Raw genomic sequence first — 24,646 nt, 5'->3', positions numbered from 1 at the left:
ACCATATTGGAGCATGTTGTCACGTGCAGTAACCCATTACTCTCCTTTGTGAAAATGAGGGTTCAAATGTACAGCAAGGCATGCTGCGAGTTGTAGTCCTCAGTCACCCATCCTCCCCCTGCCAGCTCACTGCCTGGCTCTGCCAACCTCCGCGAGCCTTCAAACATAAACCACCACTGACCACACACACATCCTTCAAGGCCACAAGCTCGTTCTGACGTCAAAGGGGCGTGGTTACACCGCAAAGGTCTCATTGGATTGGGTTTGCGTGAGTAGGCGGGTATTTTCATGCAAATATATAATACCGCCACGCCCCTTAGCGACACGCCTCTTCTCGAAGCTCTAAGTAAAAAAAATAAATAAAAATAAAAAAAAAAGTCCAAGCGGAAGAAATGTTTGTGACGTCAGTGATGCGTCCCGCCCTCTCCGCCAATAGGCCAGCCCCTTTTTCCCGCCCTCCCGTTGTGCGCACACCCGGACTCTTTCCACCTCCCCTCCTTCTGTTTGGCAGGATCAGTGCGCGTTGCGCTTGCCGGTCCTATTAGGTTGTGTGTGTGTGTGAGGTGAAGCTAACAGCCGCTGCCGCCTCAGCCCCCCCCAGCGGCCGCTGTGCGTGTGTGACAGGGGGGAGGGAGGGGGGTTCTGTACTGAAGGGAGGGGACGGCTCCTCTGGTCCGGTGAGGTGACGGCTCCTCTGGTTCGGTGAGGTGACGGTGTGTGTCTATACGGTGTGCCGGCGACGGAGCAGCCCCCCGGGGGACGATGAGCATCGAGATCCCGCCCGGCCTGACGGAGTTGCTGCAGGGTTATACGGTGGAGGTTCTACGCCAGAGACCGCACGATCTGGTCGATTTCGCCGTACACTACTTCACCCGGCTCCAGGAGAAGCGGCTGCAGGATGGCGCCGGGGCTGCCGCAGATCAACGGCCTCGTTGCCGCGGGGTCAACTTTGACGGGGAGCCCATGCAGACCGAGTCCAACGGGGACGAAGAGGAGGAGGAGGAGGACGACGAGGAGGACGATGACTCTGACTTTGAACGTAAGAGGCCACGGTCTGGAACACCTCTCAACCCCTAGATAGAGGAACCTAGGCCCCTAAGCTGCTGCAGAACCTCACAGCTGTCACTCAGAGCTGTCATATCTTAACCTGTAGCTTCCCAGCATGCCTCTTATTACTATATTCTTAAAGGGAAATGCAGCTCTCATAGGTTATGACAGGTCAGGATTGAAGATATGTATACCCTTTAAAGGGGCACCAGCCCTAACATCCTCTGCCCCCTTCATTGTACCACCCCCTTTAATCTGCACCATGTCAGAAACTGAAAGAGCTTGCATTCCCCTTTAAGACTTTTGACCAGGATCACAATCTGATCTACCTCATGCCAGGTTGTCACAGCATTGGGGGGGCTGTACTGATCCTAATGTGTTACTGGGAACCCCAACATCTATTAGTATTTGCTTACATACGACTGTCAACCTTAAAGGGATTGTCTGCTTTACAAAGGAATGTTTCCTATTCAGGGTGTTCTTGGAGAGAAGTTACAAGGGGGGCTTCTTTCTCTGGAGGACCTATTCTGGCAGCATTCTACATAAAATCCTTATTGCTTTTAATAGGAACAGTGTAATGCTCAGTCTTTTTCTGTGGTGGCGCTGCAGGGTAACTGGTCGCTTCCTTCCTGATTTATCCCACAAATTACCACTAAGCATTGATGATGACAGTAATAGGGCCCTTATGATGTGTATCATGGGGGACCTTTTTAAGCAAAAAAGCATTGTCAAATATGCTCATTGTATAAGGGGGGGGGGGGTGACTCTATTGTCTGTTTTGTTAGCAGATGTATAGAAGATGTTGTTCTCATCTGACATTTGTGGCATCTACAGGAGGTGTCATATGTCTGGTTGATCAGTACCCACATCGCTCTCAAGAATTAGGGCCCCCAGCTCCATCCAATTTTCTTTTCGTCATGCAGTTTTTGTGGGATTTATTTTATAAAATAGTGTGTATTAGAAGTTTCCACCCCCCAGCATTTTAGCCTCTAGGTTTTTCACATTACCAGTCATGTGATTCTTTTGTCATGTGATTAAGGGTTTCTATTGAAGAATTGGGGGGGAAAAAAACACCATACATGCACTTATGGCATTTTTTCTTTTATTTTTTAACCACATACAGTGGTCCCTCAACATACGATGGTAATCCGTTCCAAACGGACCATCGTTTGTTGAAACCATCGCATGTTGAGGGATCTGTGCAATGTAAAGTATAGGACAGTTGTCTACAAACTGCGGACCTCCAGATGTTGCAAAACTACAACACCCAGCATGCCCGGACAGCCGTTGGCTGTCCGGGCATGCTGGGTGTTGTAGTTTTGCAACATCTGGAGGTCTGCAGGTTGTAGACCACTGTTAGAGGAAATTGTACTCATCTGTCCCCGCCGCTCCGGACCGTCACCGCTGCCCGGGATGTCGCCTTCCATCGCTGTCGCCGCGTCCCCGCCGCTCCAGCAAGACCTCTGCTTCCCCAGCATCCTCGCTCTCCGTCGCCACCATCATGTTGCTACGCACGCCGCTCCTATTGGATGACGGGACGGCGTGCGCAGCGACGTGATGACGTCGAAGGAGAGCGCCGACGATGCAGGGGATCCCAAAGAGGATGCGCCGGAGCCCCGAGGACAGGTAAGTGATCGTCAGCGGACCACACGGGGCACCGTAAAGGGCTATCTGGTGGCAGTTGAAGCAGTCTGCGCTGCCGGATAGCCGTTTATGCGATGGCCCCAACATACAAAAGCATCGTATGTTGATGCTGCCTTCAACATGCGATGGCCTCTGAGAGGCAGTCGCATGTTGAAATTATTGTATGTCAGGGCCATCGTAGGTCGAGGGGTCACTGTATAGGCCGGGTTCACACAGCATAATTTCTGCACTGAATTCTGCATGAATTTATTGCCAATTTACTTCAATAGAATTCCTGCTATGGAAATTCTGCTGTGTGAATGGGACAGCAGAATCCCATTAATGTCTATTGGTTATAAATTCATGCAGAATTTTCATGAAGAATTCCATGCGGCCTAATAGAAGTCTATGGGAGGAAAAAAATTTCTTGAACAAGAAAAAAAACCAAAACGCCATACCTAGAGCATGCTGTGATTTTTAAAGAGTCTAAAAACACCCCTAAAGGTAAAAAAAAAAAAAAAAATTGGAAATAGTGTTATGTAATTTTCCATTTACTGATAGCTAACATCTGGATGGTTTTATTATTATTATTATTATTTTTTTTTTTTTGGGCCCCCAAAATTGCCATGCAGTGAGTATGGTGTGTCATTGGTGGGTTTATTTGTATTGGTGCTTTTTTTTATTTTTCAAAAACGGTCAGTTTTTTTTTGTAATTTCAGCTGTGACTATTTTTCCCACAGAGAATTTGCTTAGTGCCTGTACAATGGAATACACCATTGTTTTGGTGCTTGCACCACTCAGGTTATCAGTCAACACAATGAGATTAATTGTTGCCTTCCTGATATTTTATTGGCTGAAATTTGTGCAATTTCAAAATAGACAACTTTGGCAAAAGTGACAGTGAAAGGCAGTGCTTCGTTCTTGACAAATGCAGTGGATAACATTTATTAACTGTGTCTTTTTGAAAAGATGCAAACATAAAGAACAAAAAATGCAAATTCGTACCACCTATGCCTTGCCTTAGAAAAATGACCGCCTACAGCAAGTTCTGAGGTGATTTTTCATTTGTGCTAAATTTATCAAAGTATGCAGTGTTATAAATTGGTAACTTTGGTACACATAAGCCAAAAACACAGCTAAGAAAAAAAGCCATGAAGTGGCTGCACACACACTAATAAATCTCCCCCCTATGTCTGACCAATGACCGTCTGTTCTGTACATTGTGGAGTACTTGTGCTGCATTACCTGTTTCATTGGTAAATGCTCATCTGGTTTTGGTGAAATTATTGCGTGTATTGTTGACATCAGACTGGGACTGTGCCAGGTAGTTGAAGTCTGACACCATTATAGGCTGCAGGTTCCCATACTGTATGATATAATAATCCTCTTCTGTATGTCATCAATGACTGTCATCCTGTCAGTGATAGTTTTCAATAAGCGACGATGTGAAAACCATAGAATGTCTGTATATGTTAAATGGGTTATGAAAAGTAGAAAAACAGAGCGAAGTTCCTCAGGTTGTGTGTGATACTACAACTTGGATACTACCTATCTGCAATACCACACACAGCCTGAGGACAGAGGTGGTGATGTGTTTTTTATTTAGCTCTGTTTTTCTCTCCCTGAATAACCTCTGTCAGCTGCTAATGCTGATTATCTGTGTATGGGAATAAAATAGACAATTAAAAAGGAAGAAATTTTCTCCAAAGCCAGGCGCTTCTCCCAATAAAAAGTTATCTTTATTCTGTCAGGAAAGAAATAAAAAGTTGGTATAAAAAGTACTTTCAACGCGTTTCTAGCTCGGACTGAGCTCTTTATCAAGATGTGCATGCATGTCTCGATAAAGAGCTCAGTCCGAGCTAGAAATGCGTTGAAAGTGCTTTTTATACCACCTTTTTATGTCTTTCCTGACGGAATAAAGATAACTTTTTATTGGGAGAAGCGCCTGGTTTTGGAGAAAATTTCTTCCTTTTTAATTGTCTATTTTACTACTGCCTGCCGACCTCCTTGGATGATCAGGTTCTCCAGGGCTGCTGACCCACTATTGATGCGCTGTTGTAGATGTTATGCTCTGAGCATAACCAACTCTGGTGAGCACATATGTGTTGAAAACTCTGCTTTTAATGTTTTTGATAATACACTAGGATCGCGCTCCTCTGTTCTTTTTGTCTCTTCAGTACATGATCTGTGTATGGGAGCCTTCTTGACAGTAGATGTTGAGAGGGATTGGACAGACACATTTTAACATAAGTATTTGGCAGAAGCTTCCTCTCTTCATTGATAAGACATGCATGATCTGTCATGCTGACCATGCATGTGTATGAGGCAAGTCAAAAGAAAGAGTTGTCCACCAAACAAGCCATCAACTATCTGAAGTATTTGGCTGTAGATACAAATGTAATGTGTTGTGTGTGAATGGATTATAACATTGACACTGCTTTAACTCGTGATCATTTTGTATCAGCAGATTCTATATCAAGAATGGACTCATGGAATGTTGCTGTCCCACAATGTATATCATATAATATAAACTGTACTGGTTCTACATAAAGAATACTGTACGTGTTTTACATTGTAATTCATGAAGCTGGGGGATCTGGAGATAGGTTGTTTGCATTTGCATCATTCCTGTAGTTGATATGCTGGCGCTTGATACTTGTAGGGCAACTTTCAGTGACATTTAAGTCATGATAAAATCACTGGACTACTTCCATCCAATTACAGGGGCTTCCTATGGCACTGTCAAAATGAAATCAGCATTGTTGGGAATCAATTGCTTGACATTACTGCTTTTGCACTAAATAAAAACTGGGCATAGGAAAGCTTTTTGCTGTTATAGTTTTTGCCATACAGATGAAATGCTGAATGCATAGTGACATCTGAGAAGTGACCATGTTATTATTTTGTCTGCTGAGTTAGCTGTGTATTCAATCTATTAGGGAAGGTTTTGCATTTACTGCATTTTTACAACGTCCTAATCTTCTTTTATATGCCCTTTTCTCTGGAGTCATGTAGCAGTTGTGCGGCCTTGGGGTGAAGCTGGATTACATCTCTAGAACTGCTTGTTTCCCAAAGGAACAAGAGATTACCCAAAGTGGTTGTCTCATGACTGGCGATGAGAAGACCTCACTACCAGCCAGAATAGCATGCGGCTTGGCACAGTCATGTGTAATACTACAATGCTCAAACAGGAAACATGTGGCAAGCCCCAACTTTCCTTGGTATTACTAGTTGATCTATGAGGGTTTTAGGATCTAGACCCACAGCAGTCAACTGTGCCCATAAACTTTACGTTTTTGCTGGGTGCTGTCAGTTAGGCTCAATTTACTGTTTAAGTTTACTGTTTGCTATGTGCGCGCAAAGCTTCCAGTACCTATGTTCAGAGTATCCATAGGCCCTCATTCACCAGGGCAGAGTCAAAAAAGTGTCATTTTGGCTTCCTGAGGCATCCAGTAAAAATAACATAAGTTTAATTATTATTAAAAATTTTTTTTCTGTTTCTTGATATTGCCATAGTATAGCTAAACAAGAGTATATGTTGAGGCACGCAGCTTTGGAAACCCTGCAGTGCAGGGGAAAATAGTGAGCGGGCTACAGCAAAGAATCAGTGCTGTGACCCTTTTCGTTCTCTGATTCGGACCTTGTTGGATTCCTGCTGATTTATAAAGTGATGGCTTAACCTAGCGATACTCTATCACTTATTGAAAACATCTCTAAGACTGTAGGAGCAGGCTTCGGATTTTGCCATTCTAATCTCCTAGTCAGCGCTATGTAGCAGTATTGTTTTTTTCCCAGAGAAAGATTGGATAATAGCAGTTCACTAATATTCCCTTATATTGCTATTCAGGCAGTCCCTTTTTTTATATCGTGAAAGGTCACTATGAGGGGGTGATATTCTTTGTGGTCCTCCTGCCCTTTGCTCATCGCTCATTGTGATATGTAACCTCAGTCTCCCAGCCTGATGTGACTCTTCTGGCATGTTAATAATTGAAGGGCTTGGCAGCGTAGTGGCATATGGTAATCGGTAATTATATTATTTTCCTTCTTCGTAATTCCTGTAGATGAAGCAGAATGTGACTCTTAAGCCCTTACAGGGCCTTAAAGGGGTACTCCGGCGCTAAACATCTTATCCCCCGTCAAAAGGATAGGGGACAAGATGTTAAATCGCGGGGATCGCACCATTGGCGACCCCCCCCCCCCCATGATCTCTCCTGCTGCACCCCCGTTTTTCAGCTGCAACGAGTGAGGATCGCTGTGGCTGATGACGGGCGGTGCAGGGGACAGAGTATCGTGATGTCCCGCCCCCTCAATGCAAGTCTATGGGAGGGGGCATGATGATTCCTCCCCCCCCCCTTTGCTATTGTATTCCCCCTGTATTACCCTCTGTGCAAATTCTTAACCCCTCTTTAACACCCAATGTGCCATTTCATTCCCCCTTTATCTTCCTGTGCCATTTCAGGGTAATAAAAGGGAAGATGTGGCACAGGGGGATAATTTGGCACAATGCACAGGGGAATAAGGTGGCACAGGGTAAGAAGGGGGGATAAAATGTTACGGGGGAGGTATAAGGGGAGATTAACTCCTTAAGGACACATGACGTACCGGTACGTCATGTGTCCGCTTCCGATCTATAGCGCGTGGCATTGATCGCGGTGCCGCGTGCTATTAACCCTTTAGACGCGGCGTTCAAAGTTGAACGCCGCGTCTAAAGTGAAAGCTAAAGCATGCCGATTAGCTCAGGGATCTGTTCGGGATAGCCGCGGCGAAATCGCGGCATCCCGAACAGTTTACAGGACAGCTGGAGGATCCCTACCTGCCTCCTCGCTGTCCGATCGCCGAATGACTACTCAGTGCCAGAGATCCAGGCATGAGCAGTCAAGCGGCAGAATCATCAATCACTGGTTTCCTATGAGAAACCAGTGATCAATGTAAAAGATCAGTGTGTGCAGGGTTATAGGTCCCTATGGGGGCTATAACACTGCAAAAAAAAAAGGGGAAAAAAAAGTGAATAAAGATCATTTAACCCCTTCCCTATTAAAAGTTTGAATCAACCCCCCTTTTCCCATTAAAAAAAGTGTAAATAAAAATAAACATAGTGTATCGCGGCGTGCGGAAATGTCCGAATTATAGAATTATATCATTAATTAAACCGCACGGTCAATGGCGTACGCGCAAAAAAATTCCAAAGTCCAAAATAGTGCATTTTTGGTCACTTTTTTTATATCATGAAAAAATTAATAAAAAGCAATCAATAAGTCCTATCAATGCAATAATGTTACCACTAAAAACTTCAGATCACGGCGCAAAAAATGAGCCCTCATGCTGCCCCATACGTGGAAAAATAAAAAAGTTATAGGGGTCAGAAGATGACAATTTTAAACGTATTAATTTTCCTGCATGATTTTTTCCAGAAGTACGACAAAATCAAACCTATATAAGTAGGGTATCATTTTAATCGTATGGACCTACAGAATAAAGATAAGGTGTAATTTTTTACCAAAAAATTTATATTGCGTAGAAACTGAAGCCCCCAAAAGTTTCAAAACAGCGTTTTTTTTTTCAATTGTCTCACAATGATTTTTTTTTTCCATTTCGCCGTAGATTTTTGGGCAAAATGACTGACGTCAATACAAAGTAGAATTGGTGGCGCAAAAAAATTAGCCATTATATGGATTTTTAGGTGCAAAATTGAAAGAGTTATGATTTTTTAAAGGCAAGGAGGAAAAAACGAAAATGCAAAAATGGAAAAACCCTCGGTCCTTAAGGGGTTAAATAGCACTGGGAGATTCTACTGTAATATTGCTTTTTATCTTTTTTTATAGGTAATCCCCTCTGGAGTGAGTACAGAACAGTATTTGGTCATTTAGAAAGATTTTTGAGCCTTTTTTCCCAATAGGGGACATCTCTCAATAGCAGTGAACTCTCCGCCCTCATTGGTCTTCAACCTGCGGACCTCCAGAGGTTTCAAAACTACAACTCCCAGCAAGCCCGGGCAGCCATCGGCTGTCCGGGCTTGCTGGGAGTTGTAGTTTTGAAATCTCTGGAGGTCCACAGGTTGAAGACCACTGCGGCCTTCGACATCATCCAGCCCCCTCTTACCCCCTTTAGTTCTGTACTTACCTCCGCTCGGCGCTGGTCCGGTGCTGCAGGACTGTCCGGTGGGGAGGTCATCTGGTGGGATAGTGGTTCCGGGCTGCCATATTCACTGGGGGGGCCTCTTCGCGCCCCAGATTAGTCACGTTGCCTTGACGAAGACGCAGAGGTACGTTCATTACCAACGTCCCTCTGCGTCATCGTCAAGGCAACGCCTCTATTCCTGCGCGGAGAAGAGGCCCCCCGGTGAAGATGGCAGCCCGGAACCACTATCCCACCGGACGACCTCCCCACCGGACAGTCCTGCAGCACCGGACCAGCGCCGAGCGGAGGTGAGTACAGAACTAAAGGGGGTGTGAGGGGGCTGGATGATGTCGAAGGCCGCAGTGGTCTTCAACCTGCGGACCTCCAGAGGTTTCAAAACTACAACTCCCAGCAAGCTCGGACAGCCGATGGCTGTCCGGGCATGTTGGGAGTTGTAGTTTTGAAACATCTGGAGGTCCGCAGGTTGAAGACCACTGTATCAGACATTGACAAGCGGTGATGATGATGACATGTGATGATGGGGGGGGGGGGGGGATTATGACAAGGGGATGATGAAGGGGGGGGGATTATGACAAGGGGATGATGAAGGAGGGGGGGATTATGACAAGGGGATGATGAAGGAGGGGGGGATTATGACAAGGGGATGATGAAGGGGGGGGGGGGATTATGACAAGGGGATGATGAAGGGGGGGGGGGATTATGACAAGGGGATGATGAAGGGGGGGGGGGATTATGACAAGGGGATGATGAAGGGGGGGGGATTATGACAAGGGGATGATGAAGGGGGGGGGATTATGACAAGGGGATGATGAAGGGGGGGGGATTATGACAAGGGGATGATGGAGGGGGGGGATTATGACAAGGGGATGATGAAGGGGGGGGGGGGGATTATGACAAGGGGATGATGAAGGGGGGGGGGGATTATGACAAGGGGATGATGAAGGGGGGGGGGATTATGACAAGGGGATGATGAAGGGGGGGGGGATTATGACAAGGGGATGATGAAGGGGGGGGGGATTATGACAAGGGGATGATGAAGGGGGGGGGATTATGACAAGGGGATGATGAAGGGGGGGGGGATTATGACAAGGGGATGATGAAGGGGGGGGGGATTATGACAAGGGGATGATGAAGGGGGGGGGGATTATGACAAGGGGATGATGAAGGGGGGGGGATTATGACAAGGGGATGATGAAGGGGGGGGGATTATGACAAGGGGATGATGAAGGGGGGGTTGGGATAATGACAGGGATGATGAAGGGGGGGTGTGTGATGACGACGAGGGGATGACGATGATGACAGGCGGTGATGATGATGATGACAGGGGGGATGATGTATTTCCCACCCTAGGCTTATACTCGAGTCAATAACATTTCCTGGGATTTTGGGGTGAAATTAGGGGCCTCGGCTTATATTTGGGTCGGCTTATACTCGAGTATATACGGTAATCATGGGCGCTAATTAGGGATTGACCGATTATCGGTTTGGCCGATATTATCGGCCGATAATCATGATTTTGGACGTTATCGGTATCAACAATTACCTTGTGTATTTCTGTTGGGGGAAGGACAGGCTTTACTTATAAATATTTAGGTCTCTTCTGTACATTGTGTAAACACTGGAAGACTTAGAATCAGGCTGGGTTCACACCACGTTTTTGAAAAAGTATAAGGGAACTGTATTGCAATTTGTAAACCGAATGGAACCGTACTGAAAACCGTATGCATTGACTCTCCATTGAAAACCATATGCCAAAAGATGCATCTGGTGGTGTCCGTTTTGCATCTTGTACGGTTTTGTCAGTTTTTTTTTTTTTTTTTTTTACCATACCCAAAACCACAGCCTGCCACGATTTTTGGTCCGAGTGAAAAACCGTATTTAACATGGGAGTCAATGGGAACCATACAGAACCGTATGTGCGTACGGTTCCATACGGTTTTTAACTTTGCACAGTTTTTTTTTCTTGTAACTTCAATGAAACAAGTGAAACTTTATTCATAATGGAATGAAAAGTTAAAAACGTATACATTTTTTTCTTAAATGGATGCAACCGTACATCATTTAACCGTACACAGTGTAACATTTGTACACACGTTTTGATACAGTTGAGTCAGGTTTTGAGGAATACATTTTTTTTTATTTTTTTTAAATCAAAAACCTGATACGGGAACTGTATTGCAAAAATGTGGTGTGAACCCAGCCTCAGATGGGTTCATGTTTTAGGGTGCGTTCACACGGAGTAATTCAAGAGAAATTTACTCGAGTAATTCCTCTTGAATTCTCCGCTACAAATTAATGCACATCTCCTCTGCCCATTGACTTTAATGTTATTTCTGCTGCTCACACTGCGGAAATTCTGCTAGCAGAATTCCGACGCTGAATTCCGTTCCGCTTGAAGAAAGAAAATGTTCATTCTTCAAGCTTAATCCGCTAGCAGAAATAAATTGAAGTCAATGGTAAAAAAAAATTCCGCCTGACATCGTTTTCGCGCAGGAAATGGCTGAAAAACCCTTCACTTCTTTCTCCCCCATGACAGAACAGAACAGGAATCTTGCTTACAAGGCATCAGAGCTTTATAAGGGTGCGTTCACACGGAGTAAATGAAGAGTAATTCACGCTGAAAAATTTACGGCCCGAAAAAAATAATCTTTTTTCCGCCCGTAAATTTTTCAGCGTGAATTACTCTTCATTTACTCCGTGTGAACGCACCCTTATGAAGCTACGATGCTTTGTGTCTGGCTTGTAAGCAAGATTCCTGTTCTGTTCTTTCTGCCTTGACTCCTGTGTACAATCTACAATGTAAAGAATAGTGTTTGGGAAAAATTACTGACTTGAGACTAGATGTCCTTTAGTCTCAGTGCTGCACCCCATCTCTGTAGCTTGGTGTCCAGAAGCAAACATTTGTGTTCAATTCAAACTTTTATCCCCTGAATAAATAGGGCTAATTAGGACCCACTTTTTTTTGGACTGTATACACAGCTTGAGTAGTTATGAAGGAGAGGAGTAAATTGTGGTCCTTGATGTTGGGTGCTTGTTTATGGTATGGGTCATTTGCACAGCTGTTCTTATTCTTTCCCTTCCCTGTAAGTGACTGGTGAAACTCTTAACGCATTCCTTTTGGGTGTAGTTTGACGTCAGTAGTCCAGTATAGGTCTTATGTTGTTGAACTTGTGCATTGTAGGCATATTGACACTTTATCAATCAGGCCAATGTAAACAAACCAGAGTTTGGTGTACGAAACTATAAACCTCACATGCATTAACTTGTATCCCATTTCTCTGGGAACCCTGGGAGTTTGGAAATTTCATTGTTTATAAATTCTAGCAAACCAGTACTCATCCAGAAGAACGAAAACGCTGTTAAACTAGCCAAACTAGAGTCCATTGTCCTTACAGAGCAGGGTACTGTTGGTTAGAGAGGTTTGACCCCCTGAGCTAAATCTAAGGCATCTCTCTAGACAACCAGTACACTGCACTGCGTGCCTCTTCCCATGAGGCATTGCCTACAAAAAGTTTCCATATACCACTGGGCATCTACATCTAAAGAATCAATAACCCTCCTTGTAACTTTGTTACTGCACGTGGCAGGCAAGTCACTACAAAGAAAGTGGATCAGCCCACTGTTGGCAGGAACCACCAAAATATATAAAATGTATGGGCACATCTGTTGGTCTAGATCCTTAAATTGGCACTATCAGATACATAAACTTTTTATATGTTGTGACTAGAGATGAGCGAACTTACAGTACATTCGATTCGTCACGAACGTCTCGGCTCGGCAGTTGATGACTTATCCTGCGTAAATTAGTTCAGCCTTCAGGTGCTCCCCCGGTGGGCTGGAAAAGGTGGATACAGTCCTAGTAAAGAGTCTCCTAGGACTGTATCCACCTTTTCCAGCCCACCGGAGCACCTGAAAGCTGAACTAATTTATGCAGGAAAAGACATCAACTGCCGAGCCGAGAAGTTCGTGACGAATCGAATTTACTGTAAGTTCGTTCATTTCTAGTTGTGACTCTTGGCAAAACATTTAACCTTTCTAATATACTTCATAAGAAAATTTAAATTTTTTTATAGAAATCATGGCTTTGTCCAAGCTGAAACACAGGCATGGACAAAATCCAGTAAGTGAGGGAATTTTAGCACTCCTCTGTGCTCTCTCCTGTCTGATAGGACAGGAGAGAGAACAGAGGAGTAGTATCGCATAGGAGAAAGCACAGAGGAGTGCTAGCCTACCCTCACTTACTGGACTTTGTTCATGCCTGTGCTTCAGCTTGGACAAAGCCATGATTTCTATAAAAAGAAATAACATTTTCATTATGAAGTTTTGTTTTTTTCTTAGGTTAATGTTTTGCCAAGATGTACAACATATAAAATGTTGATGAATCAGACAGTGCCCATTTAACCCCTTAAGGACCAAGGACGTACCGGTACGTCCTTGGTCCTGCTCTTCTGATATAACGCGGGGTTACACAGTAACCCCGCGTCATATCACGGCGGGCCCGACGTCATAGTGAAGCCGGGACCCGCCTCTAATAGCGCGCAACGCCGCACGCTATTAACCCTTTAGCCGCGCGCTCAGAGCTGAGCCGCGCGGCTAAAAGTGAAAGTGAAAGTTCCCGGCTAGCTCAGTCGGGCTGTTCAGGATAGCCGCTGCTAATCGCGGCATCCCGAACAGCTGACAGGACAGCGGGTGGGCCCCTTCCTGCCTCCTCGCTGTCCGATCGCCGAATGACTGCTCAGTGCCTGAGATCCAGGCATGAGCAGTCATGCGGCAGAATCGTTGATCACTGGTTTCTTATGAGAAACCAGTGATCAACATAGAAGATCCGTGTGTGCAGTGTTATAGGTCCCTATGGGACCTATAACACTGCAAAAAAAAGTGGAGAAAAAAAAAATGAATAAAGATCATTTAACTCCTCCCCTATTAAAAGTTTGTAATCACCCCCCTTTTCCAATAAAAAAAAAACCAGTGTAAATAAAAATAAAAATAAACATATATGGTATCACCGCGTGCGGAAATGTCCAAATTATAAAAATATATCATTAATTAAACCGCTCGGTCAATGGCGTGCGCGCAAATAAATTCCAAAGTCCAAAATAGTGCATTTTTGGTCACTTTTTATATCATTTAAAAATGAATAAAAAGATCAATAAGTCCTATCAATGCAAAAATGGTACCGTTAAAAACTTCAGATCACGGCGCAAAAAATGAGCCCTCATACCGCCCCATACACGGAAAAATAAAAAAGTTATAGGGGTCAGAAGATGACAATTTTAAACGTATTAATTTTCCTGCATGTAGTTATGCAGGGTATCAATTTAATCGTATGGACCTACAGAATAAATATCAGGTGTCATTTTTACCGAAAAATGTACTACGTAGAAACGGAAGCCCCCAAAAGTTACAAAACAGCGTTTTTTTTTCAATTTTGTCGCACAATGATTTTTTTTCCCACTTCACCGTAGATTTTTGGGCAAAATGACTGTCGTCATTACAAAGTAGAATTGGTGGCGCAAAAAATAAGCCATCATATGGATTTTTAGGTACAAATTTGAAAGGGTTATGATTTTTTAAAGGCAAGGAGCAAAAAACGAAAATGCAAAAACGGAAAACCCCCCGGTCCTCTAGGGGTTAAACCCTTATGTTACTTTGTTGTGATATCTTACTAAGACATCATGTACTTCAAGAAAAGGAAGTATGTCTCACAGAAAAGGATTAACACATGTTTTGCTATACACATGTTTATTCCCTTTGTGTGTATTGGAACTAAACCAAAAAAGGGAGGTAAGAAAGCAAATTGGACATAATGTGACACCAAACTCCAAAAATGGGCTGGACAAAATTATTGGCACCCTTACCTTTGAAAAAAATTACTGAAATCTGTGGCTTCCTATAACCATCAATAAGCTTCTTACACCTCTCAGCCGGAATGTTGGACCACTCTTCCTTTCCAAACTGCTCCAGGTCTCTCTTTTCCCAACAGCAATTTTAAGATCTCTCCATAGATGTTCAATGGGATTTAGGTCTGGACTCATTGCTGGCCACTTCAGAACTCTCCAGCGCTTTGTTGCTATCCATTTCTGGGTGCTTTTTGACGTATGTTTGGGGTCATTGTCTTGCTGGAAGATCCAAGATCTCGGATGCAAATCCAGCTTTCTGATACTGGGCTGTACAGCGCGACCCAAAAACCATTGGTAATCCTCAGATTTCATGATGCTTTGCACACATTCAAGGCACCCAGAGGCAGCAAAATAACCCCAAAATGTCATTGAACCTCCACCATATTTCACTGTAGGTACGGTGTTCTTTTCTTTTGTAGGCCTCATTCCGTTTTCGCTAAACAGTAGAATGATGTGCTTTACCAAAAAGCTCTATCTTGGTCTCATCTGTCCACAAGACATTTTCCCAGAAGGATTTTGGCTTACTCAAGTTCATTTTGGCAAAATGTAGTCTTGCTGTCAGCAGTGGGGTCCTAATGGGTCTCCTGCCATAGCGTTTAATTTAATTTAATTTAATTTAAATGTGGACGGATAGTTTGTGTTGACACTGATGCTCCCTGAGCCTGCAGGACAGCTTGTATATCTTTGGAACTTGTTTGGGGCTGCTTATCCACCATCCGGACTATCCTGCGTTCACATGGGCCCCAGGTGAGTTTAAAGGAGCATCACATGCTTGAAACAATCTTATTTTTCCACAATTTTGAAAGGGTGCCAATAATTTTGTCCAGTCTATTTTTGGTTGTTGGTGTGACTTTATGGCAAATTTAGCTTTTTTTTTTTTCCCCCTCCCTTTTTTGATTTAGTTCCAATACACACAAGGGGAATAAACATGTGTATAGCAAAAGATGTGTTACTGCAATCCTGTGAGAAACACTTAATTTTCATGAAAAATTTCAGGGGATCCAACATTTATGGCCATGACTGTATGTATTACGGCTCAACACATGCTCTTCACACAGCATCCTTAGCAGTCAGTGGGGTTAAGCTGTACCATGTTGTGCCTCCACTGACATTTTTGCTCTGCTGGATTCATATCTGCGATATGATTCATTGAATGCTGTATTACCAAGATGTACCGTATTTGTTTTAAGGGGAAATGTAATATTGTGACATATGAAGGATGTACAACTCAGCAGTATGAAGCTTTAGGAACTGTATCCTGCTGGGGAGGCTATTTGCCTACAGCTCCATAAGCCTTAAAGTTATTGGCCACTTTTTTTTTTCTTTTTTTTTTTTACCGCTGCAGGGATAATATAGATGTTGCTTACACACAGAAGCTTCCCTGCAGCCTATTTTCTTGCATCACCTGGCTACTCCTGCTTGGTCTTCGGTTCCCTGCATGCATGCATAAAGGAGCATGTTACAATACATGTCACACTGCCTCCTCCATAGCAGTGCGGCATAATGACGTGTATCGTCACGAGCTCTTCTATAGGCAGCCATGTGTGGATAAGCTGTCCGGCTGCATGCAGGATCCGAATATCGAGCAGGAGCAGAGCTGGGTAATGTAAAAGAATGAGGCTGCAGGGAAGCCTTACAGTCTGTGTGTAAGTAACATCTTCATAATCAGCTGTGACTTATGAAAAACTGTAATAAAGGTGGCCGATCACCTTTAAATGGGTTGTCCGTTTGTAATCAGTCCCCGGAGCGTGTTCGCTCCGGGACTGATTACAGGCGACCACCAGGCAGGCGGCGTGTGACGTCACGCCCCGCCCCTCAATGCAAGCCTACGGGAGGGGGCGTGACAGCTATCACGCCCCCTCCCGTAGGCTTGCATTGAGGGGCGGAGCGTGATGTCACACGGGGGCGGAGGCGTGACGTCACACGCCGCCGGCCTGGTGGTCGTCTGCAATCAGTCCCGGAGCGAACACTCTCCGGGGACTGATTACGAACGGGGTGCCGCGTGCATGATCCCGGGGGACCCCAGCGACGGGACTCCCGCGATCAGGCATCTTATCCCCTATCCTTTGGATAGGGGATAAGATGTGTAAGCACCGGAGAACCCCTTTAAGGACCAAGCCCATTTTCACCTTAAGGACCAGGCCAATTTTATTTATGCGTTTTTTCGTTTTTTCCTCCTCTCCTAAAATCCATAACTTATATTTTCATCTACTGACCCATATAAGAGCTTGTTTTTTGCGTGACCAATTGTACTTTGTAATGAAACCCCTCATTTTACCATTAAATGTACGGTGAACTCAAATATTTTTTTAGGGAGGAAATTTTAATGAAAACCACAATTTTGCACATTTTGGAGGGTTTCGTTTTCACGCTGTACAATTTACGGTAAAAATGACGTGTTCTTTATTCTGTGGGTTAGTACAATTTAAAATGATACCCATGGCTAGATACTTTTATATTTTTGTACTGCTTAAAAAAGTAATCTGTAGTCTAAAATCGCCCTATTTTGACCAGCTATAACTTTAAAATTTTTTCGTATATAGGGCGGTATGAGGGCTCATTTTTGCGCCGTCATCTGTACTTTTTATCGATACCACATTTGGTTATATAAAACTTTTATATCTATTTTTTTTAAATAAATTTTTTGGGAATAAAATGTGACAAGCTGCATTTTTGGACTTTTTTATTTTTTACGTTTACTACGTTCACCATACGGGATCATTAACATTATATTTTTAGAGTTCGGACATTTACGCACACGGCGATACCAAATATGTTTATTAAAAAAAATTACGCTTTTTGGGGGTAAAAGGGAAAAACTGACAATTTTCATTTGTTATTGGGGGAGGGGATTTTTAACTTTTTTTTTTTTTAACACTTTATGTCCTCATAGGGGACTATCTATAGCAATCATTTGATTGCTAATACTGTTCAGTGCTATGCATAGGACATAGCACTGATCACTATTATCGGCTATCTACTCCTCTGGTCTGGTTGATCTCAGAGCAGAGCAGGAGATGGACGGAGGCAGGTGAGGGGACCTCTGTCCGCCATTACAGATGATCGGATCGCCGCGGCAGCGCTGTGGGCGATCGTCATCTATTTTCACATGCGCATTGCCGCAGATGCTGTGATCTGTACTGATCACGGCATCTGAGGGGTTAATGGCGGACATCCGCGCGATTGTGGATGTCTGCCATCACCGTCGGGTCCCCGGAACCTGCCGTGTATGACGGTAGCACCGCTCCGATGCTCATGGTCATATACTGGACGTAAATGTACGTCCTGCTGCGCAAAGTACCGCCAAACCAGCACGTACATTTATGTCCGTGATCGTTAAGGGGTTAAAGGGGAAAAACAATTTTCATATGAACTGGTGCCATAAAGTTAAACAGATTTGTAAATTAAATGGAGATAAAAGGGGATTCAGCTCACCTGTTCCACACGTTCACGGACAGCCTCAAAGTTCGAAGGAGTTGGCAAAGGAGAAGGTGGAGCCAGCACTATGTAAAACCATTCCTTTATTGAAATCCAGGTTAAAAGACCATAGACAAGCAGAGGAAAAAATGAGCACTAGGACAAAAGTGCATATGTGCAAGGTTGGAGCACCTCTGGATGCCGACACTTTTCAGGCCATTTGGCCCTTAGTCATGGCATGGTGGAGTCATGGTGCTCCAACCTTGCACATATGCACTTTTGTCCTAGTGCTCATTTTTTCCTCTGCTTGTCTATGGTCTTTTAACCTGGATTTCAATAAAGGAATGGTTTTACATAGTGCTGGCTCCACTTTCTCCTTTGCTAACAGATTTGTAAATTACTTCTATTCAAAAAAATCTTAACCCTTCTAGTACTTATCAGCTGCTGTATACTACAAATATACTTGAGAAATTTGTTAAGCTATTTCCAGTCTGACCACAGTGCTCTCTACTGACACCTCTGTACGTGTCAGGAACTGTCCAGAGCAGGAAAGGTTTTTTGTGGGGATTTGCTTCTAATCTGGACAGTTCCTGACAAACAGGTGCCAGCAGAGAGCACTGTGGTGAGAGTGGAAACAACTTCACAAATTTCTCAGTAGTATACAGCGGCTGATAAGTACTGGAAGGCTTCAGATTTGGAAATAGAAGTCATTTACAAATCTGTTTAGCTTTCTGGCACCAGTTGATTTGAAAACATTTGTTTTCCACTTGTTTCCACCGGAGTTCCCCTTTAAGGATTTTGAGTTTTACTAGTGTCCAGACATAAGCTTTTTATGGACTTTAATAGTAAACTTCCCAAAAGTTAGGCAAGGGAAGTGGATTTCGTGGCCCACTGGCTGCTGGGCTCCCTGGTGCAGTAAAATCATAGGAGCTAAAAATTGGATTGGAGATTACAGCGAGTGTTTTTGCATGTTTCAGAATTCATTCAGCAGCTATAGGGAGAATGTGTAGGAGAAACAGCAGGGCAAGCCTTGTACAAGGGAGACACCTGAAGTGCTCCTGTTGTGGGATAGAAATGGAGTCTATTGATTTAATGGGTTATATTAGTATAGATTATTTAACATAAGGAAAAGGGATCGAATTGTGCTGAAAGACTTGTCTCCAGCCTTGTATTTGAGTCTTTTAGTTGTTAAACTGTATCTTTGTTTAGGATCTTTTGACTCTATGGCTCAGTATATGTTCGATTTAGTAGATTTTCTGCTGTGGATGGTTAGGCCAGGATTGTGGTCTGGATTGGATACAAAATACTGCTGTTTAGCCATCTATGTGCCACATTCACATGCAGTTTTTTGGTAGCCCCCTTTTTTATTTTATTAATAAACGTTATTTACTTTAATATATTATACCACCAACAAAATAATGGCCACAATCAAGTAACCAAAATTGGTCCACTTAACCAATGCTCACGACCAAAAAGAACCAGTTGTGTAAAATCACAGTATTTATTGAACCGATATAAAAAAGACATACTTTAAAAAAAATAGAGAACATTAAAATATGGGCACATAGGTGACAAAAACAGAAAAATGGAGCTAGTAAGGAATACAGCAATACATGGAATACGGGACAAAGGCAGATACAATGAAAATATCTCTCTGGATGATCACCACAGGATATGGCATGTAGAAAAAGTACCATAAGCTTTAACATAAGATAAATACTATACATATAAGGCTGGAAGGAAACTGAGACCAGCTAAGGGTGCATTCACACCACGTTTTTGCAATACAGTTCCCGTATCAGTTTTTTTTGATGAAAAACGGATTCCTCAAAACCTTCCTAAACTGTATCAAAACGTGTGTACGAATTTCAACCCTTATACAGTTAAAAAATTTATACGGTTTGAAAAATGTCCGGTTGCATCCGCTTTTTAAGAAAAAACGTATACGTTTTTAACTTTTCACTCCATTTTGAATAAAGTTTCACTTGTTTGATTGAAATTCCAAGAAAAAAAACTGTGCAAAGTCAAAAACGTATGGTGAAAACTGGATGGAACCGTACGCACATACGGTTCTGTACGTAAATTGGGAGTCAATGGGAACCTTACAGAACCGTTTTTTTCCTGTGTGGATGTGATATGTTAATCTTATCCACTATGCTGGTCCATAATAAGCAATGGATTTTCCTGCAAAATCTAGACAGAAAATATTCGTGTGAACTTGTCCTAGATGTTCAGTGCAAATCAGCTGGGTAGTCCTAAAATGTAATTGCTTTGTTTGTGGAATAACAGAGGCCACAGACCTGATCATTGCATTTCAAGGAAACTCATTATATCACAGCACAAGACACAAGGGGGACAGAAGGGCAAGTAAATCTGGCAATATATAGAAACATTTATTTTTTTAGGTTGGGAGAGAAAATGATAAATTTGTCAACTTTTTTAATTCATGTACGGCTCTATACATACACATTTTTTGGGGAATTAAAGGGGTACTCCGCTTTTCAGCATTTGGAACAAAATGTTCGGAACACTTAGAGCCGGCGCCGGGGGCTTGTGACGTCACAGTCCGCCCCCTCGTGACATCACACCCTGCCCCCTCAATGCAAGTCTTAAGGAAGGCGTGGGAGTACTCCTTTTAAGCCTCCCATACTTTTTAGAAGTTGGCAAAAATTACATATTTGGATGTTTTAACAGATCAGTTAAAATAGACACTTTAACCTGTCTAATATACTTCATGGAAAATTATCTTTTACCATCCAGGAGATGGTCCTGTCTGGCTGCTGCATCCTCTTTGTTCCAGCTTAATCACACGCTGGAACAAGGTCCAGTAAGTGAGGCAGGAGAAGCACTTCTCTGCTCACTCCTGTCCCATCTGAGACTACTGTCTGAAAACAAAGAGCAGGGGTTACAGAGCAGCCTGCAGTGATTGGATGAAGAGACAGCACAGCAGGCTCAGGGAGGAAGTGAATGCATGGTGGGTGAGGGCAGGCTTTAGTGTTTGCCTCAGACACACCCCTTGAGCAGTGGATGTCAGAATGTGTGAGCAGCAGAACAGGCTCATAAAAATACATCTAAAGAATCTGCATGACCTAGTAACATATACAGTATAAGCATTATTTTTTTCTGTGATGAAAGCTGTTATTTTTTTAAACAAAAAATACTTTTTGAGCAATGATCAGCCAAACATAGGCTCTGTTTGGAGCATGGAGGAGCGCCTCCTATCAAAACCCACCACAATGGAACCGATTATAATTAGAGGCAATCTTTTGGGCACAATTGTAACTGCGGTCATGGTTTCCATTGTGATAAAAGCTATGCAGCGGGACCCCAGCGATCTGACATCTTATCCCCTATCCTTTTGGATAGGGGATAAGATGTCTAGGGGCGGAGTACCCCTTTAAACTTTAAACATGACTGTGGGATTCTACTAGGGAAATCATGTTTTATAATGCCCCTTCCTGGATCCTCCCACTGCCCTATCTTCAGCAGCAGATCAGCACACAAACTGTTCAATACAGTATACTGTTGGCTTCCCAGCCAGTAGCCCTGTGATAATGACATGTATGTTGCCTTTCTTTCCTTCAAGGAATGTATAAAATACATTTGCATATTAATAGAGGAGTCGGAAGTACAAAAAACTGCAGTCGGAACATTTATCTACAGCCTCCACAGCCCAGGTGTGAACAGAGCCCTAGTCTGGCAGTGTTGCAGGTGGAAATGTTTGTATGAACAATCACACAAGTGATCTTCAGCTTTCTGGATGATCAAAATCTTGTTTTGCATGCTCAGCTGTGTAGATTCATGGTAATGTGCTTATAGCCCCTTTAGCCTTTTAAAATCACTAGTATTTTTTTATAAAGTGGTGTTCTCAGTTAGTGGATTTCAGTTGGGTTCTACATTCAGCCATCAGATGCATAAAAAAACCATATGAAGAGCAGTTATCCAGCTCGCAAGTTACCAAGCCCCTAAAAACAGTACACCAACGCGTTTCGAGCTGCAGGCGAGCTCTTAATCATGGCCATGATACAGCCATGATTAAGAGCTCATCTGCAGCTCGAAAAGCGTTGGTGTACTGTTTTTAGGGGCTTGGGGCCCCCCCTTTTGTATTTTGGTTTGTACCTGATTTTGATCATTTTAAGATGAGCCAGTAAAAGCTATGTTTTATTCTTTCTCTACCTTGTGAGCTGGATCCCTGTTCTTGATATGGTTCTCTATCACGGGAAGCGGCCCGGCTTCATAAGAGCTCCAGGTGCTCCTACCTAGCCCGAGTCTCTGCAATTTACTACGAGTGGATGGTGAGCTGAGCATTTGCCTTTTTTCTTATTGATGTTCATCAGATAACTGAACTTGTAGCCAATGGTTGCAAAAACACAGCCTTGATTGCCAGATACAGGGGGAAAAAATCTATTTCTCGGTCACCTTATTGGGAAACAGAGACCATGAGGCTGACACTAGGCAAATAAAGAAGTCTACTCCTCCCAGCAGGATATACCTGCCTACAGGCACTGAGCTAATCCATTTTAGCTTAGTGTCAGTAGGAGTCAGAAACCAGTCTGGAGCTCTCTTCTTACCTTGTCATTCCTTTTTTTGATTATTTTCTAGCTAGGGATGTTGAGTTAAGGTTTTTCCCTTTGTTACTTTTCTAAATTGGCTAACAGGCGCATGGCATTACCTGATCTTCCACCTGCGATGAAGGCTGGAGGCAGGTTGCAGGTGTCCCTGGCAAGGGATGAAACCCCAAAATCCGACTTCTTCTTTAGCGCTTCACCGGGGTGACAGACAAGTTTCGCAGATGTGCTGTAATAACTTATTTTCCAATGTGCAAGGTAGGGCTGGGTGGTATACCGGTTTATACCGAATACCGAAATATGAATTTTTCCTCATAACGCAATACCGGTTTGGCTCCTCCCCCTCGGGAATGAATTATCAGCCCAGCGCTGCGTTGTTCCCACATCGGAACTAATCGTATGTGAACAGCGCTTGCGGGTCACATGATTTAAGGGGGGGAGGAGAAATACCGTTATATACCGTGGAACCGCCATAAGTTACAAAAATACTGTGATACACATATTTGGTCATACTGCCCAGCCCAAGTACAAAGTATACATGGACAATATCGGTTATACAGTTTTTTGGTACACAAGACAACGTGTTTCCAGAGGGGATGCCTCTCTTAATCAGGTCCATTATATTGCTGTATGGTGGGTGTGTGTATTTATACAGTGGAGGGGCTTCAAATTTTCAAAGATGGTGGGTAACTGAGGTCACTGGGGGCTGGTCTATGATGTCAGTTCTTGTGACCTCGGGAAGCGATTTGCTGGAGGCTTAAATGGGGTTTACCTATAACATAGAGGAATTTTTCCCGTAGAAATCAATAGGGCCATTTGGGTCTATGAAAAGTTGCACTGAGCTTTACTTTAAGCTAAGCAGCTCTGGGTATGGCAGAGAGCTGGATGGGAGACAGAAGGTGAGCAGCGATTGAAAAAAGCTGCGAGTGGCACCTTTAACTCTAGTTGCTTGAAACTGCCAGTAGCGTACTGGAGATTGGCGGCTGAGTTGAGGATACTTTGGTGAATGTTTTTTTTATTTTTTATTGTGGGGGTGTTAAAGCTGGTGGGGGTGTTTAAGGTTGGGGGGGGGGGGAGAGGTAGGGGAGCTGGTGCCTCTACATGTTCATAAAGGTCACATTGCATTATCACATTGGTAGGTAAGAAAGAGTATTGGTATATTGATAAAAGAAAATGCTTCGAAGCTGCATTATGTGATTCTGTGGCATCATTTAAAGGGGTACTCTGCTGGAAATCAATTTTTCTTTAAATCAACTGGTGCCAGAAAGTTAAACAAATTTGTAAATTACTTCTATTAAAAAATCTTAATCCTTCCAGTATTTATCAGCTGCTATTTGCTCCACAGGAAGTTTTCTTCTCTTTGAATTTCCTTTATGTCTGACCACAGTGCTCTCTGCTGACACCTCTGTCCATATAAGGAACTGTCCAGAGTACAAGCAAATCCCCATAGCAAACCTCTCCTGCTCTGGACAGTTCCTGATATGGACAAAGGTGTCAGCAAAGAGCACTGTGCTCAGACTGAAAAGAACTCCAGAGCACTGTCGTCAGACAGGTAATTTAAAAACAAAATCACTTCCTGTGGAGCAAATTCCAGCTGATAAGTACTGGAAGGATTAAGATTTTTAAATAGAAGTAATTTACAAATCTGTTTAATTTTCTGGCACCAATTGATAAAATAATAAAAGAAAATTCCAGCAGAGTACCCCTATAACCCATGAGGTTGGAGTGTTCCCAGACGGTAGATCCAGTACATCTCTTGGTTTTTAGTAGGGATCGACAGATTATCGGTATGGCCGATATTATCGGCCGATAATCACGATTTTGGGCATTATCGGTATCGGCAATTACCTTGCTGATAAGCCGATAATGCCCCGCACCGCTGCATAGACGCCGCTACGCCGTGACGTCAGGTGCGTCGCTGCGCACGTTCGTCACTGCGCAGTGGCGTCTATG

The 24,646-nt window shown here is 43.4% G+C and overlaps 1 protein-coding gene across 1 annotated transcript in view; it reads left to right on the top strand.

The window, feature by feature from the left end:
* The first annotated feature begins 438 nt into the window (after positions 1 to 438).
* Positions 439 to 24,646, top strand: part of PRKAR2A (protein kinase cAMP-dependent type II regulatory subunit alpha) — a 91,774-nt gene continuing 67,566 nt past the window's right edge. Inside the window, exon 1 of the mRNA XM_056524813.1 lies at positions 439 to 1,039. Within this exon, the coding sequence (XP_056380788.1) occupies positions 763 to 1,039 (277 nt within the window). The 5' untranslated portion in view covers positions 439 to 762. The remainder of the gene's footprint in view (positions 1,040 to 24,646) is intronic.

Source organism: Hyla sarda, chromosome 6, assembly GCF_029499605.1.
Source record: "Hyla sarda isolate aHylSar1 chromosome 6, aHylSar1.hap1, whole genome shotgun sequence".
Taxonomy (NCBI): Eukaryota; Metazoa; Chordata; class Amphibia; order Anura; family Hylidae; genus Hyla; species Hyla sarda.
This window is presented reverse-complemented; position numbering and strand designations above follow the sequence as displayed.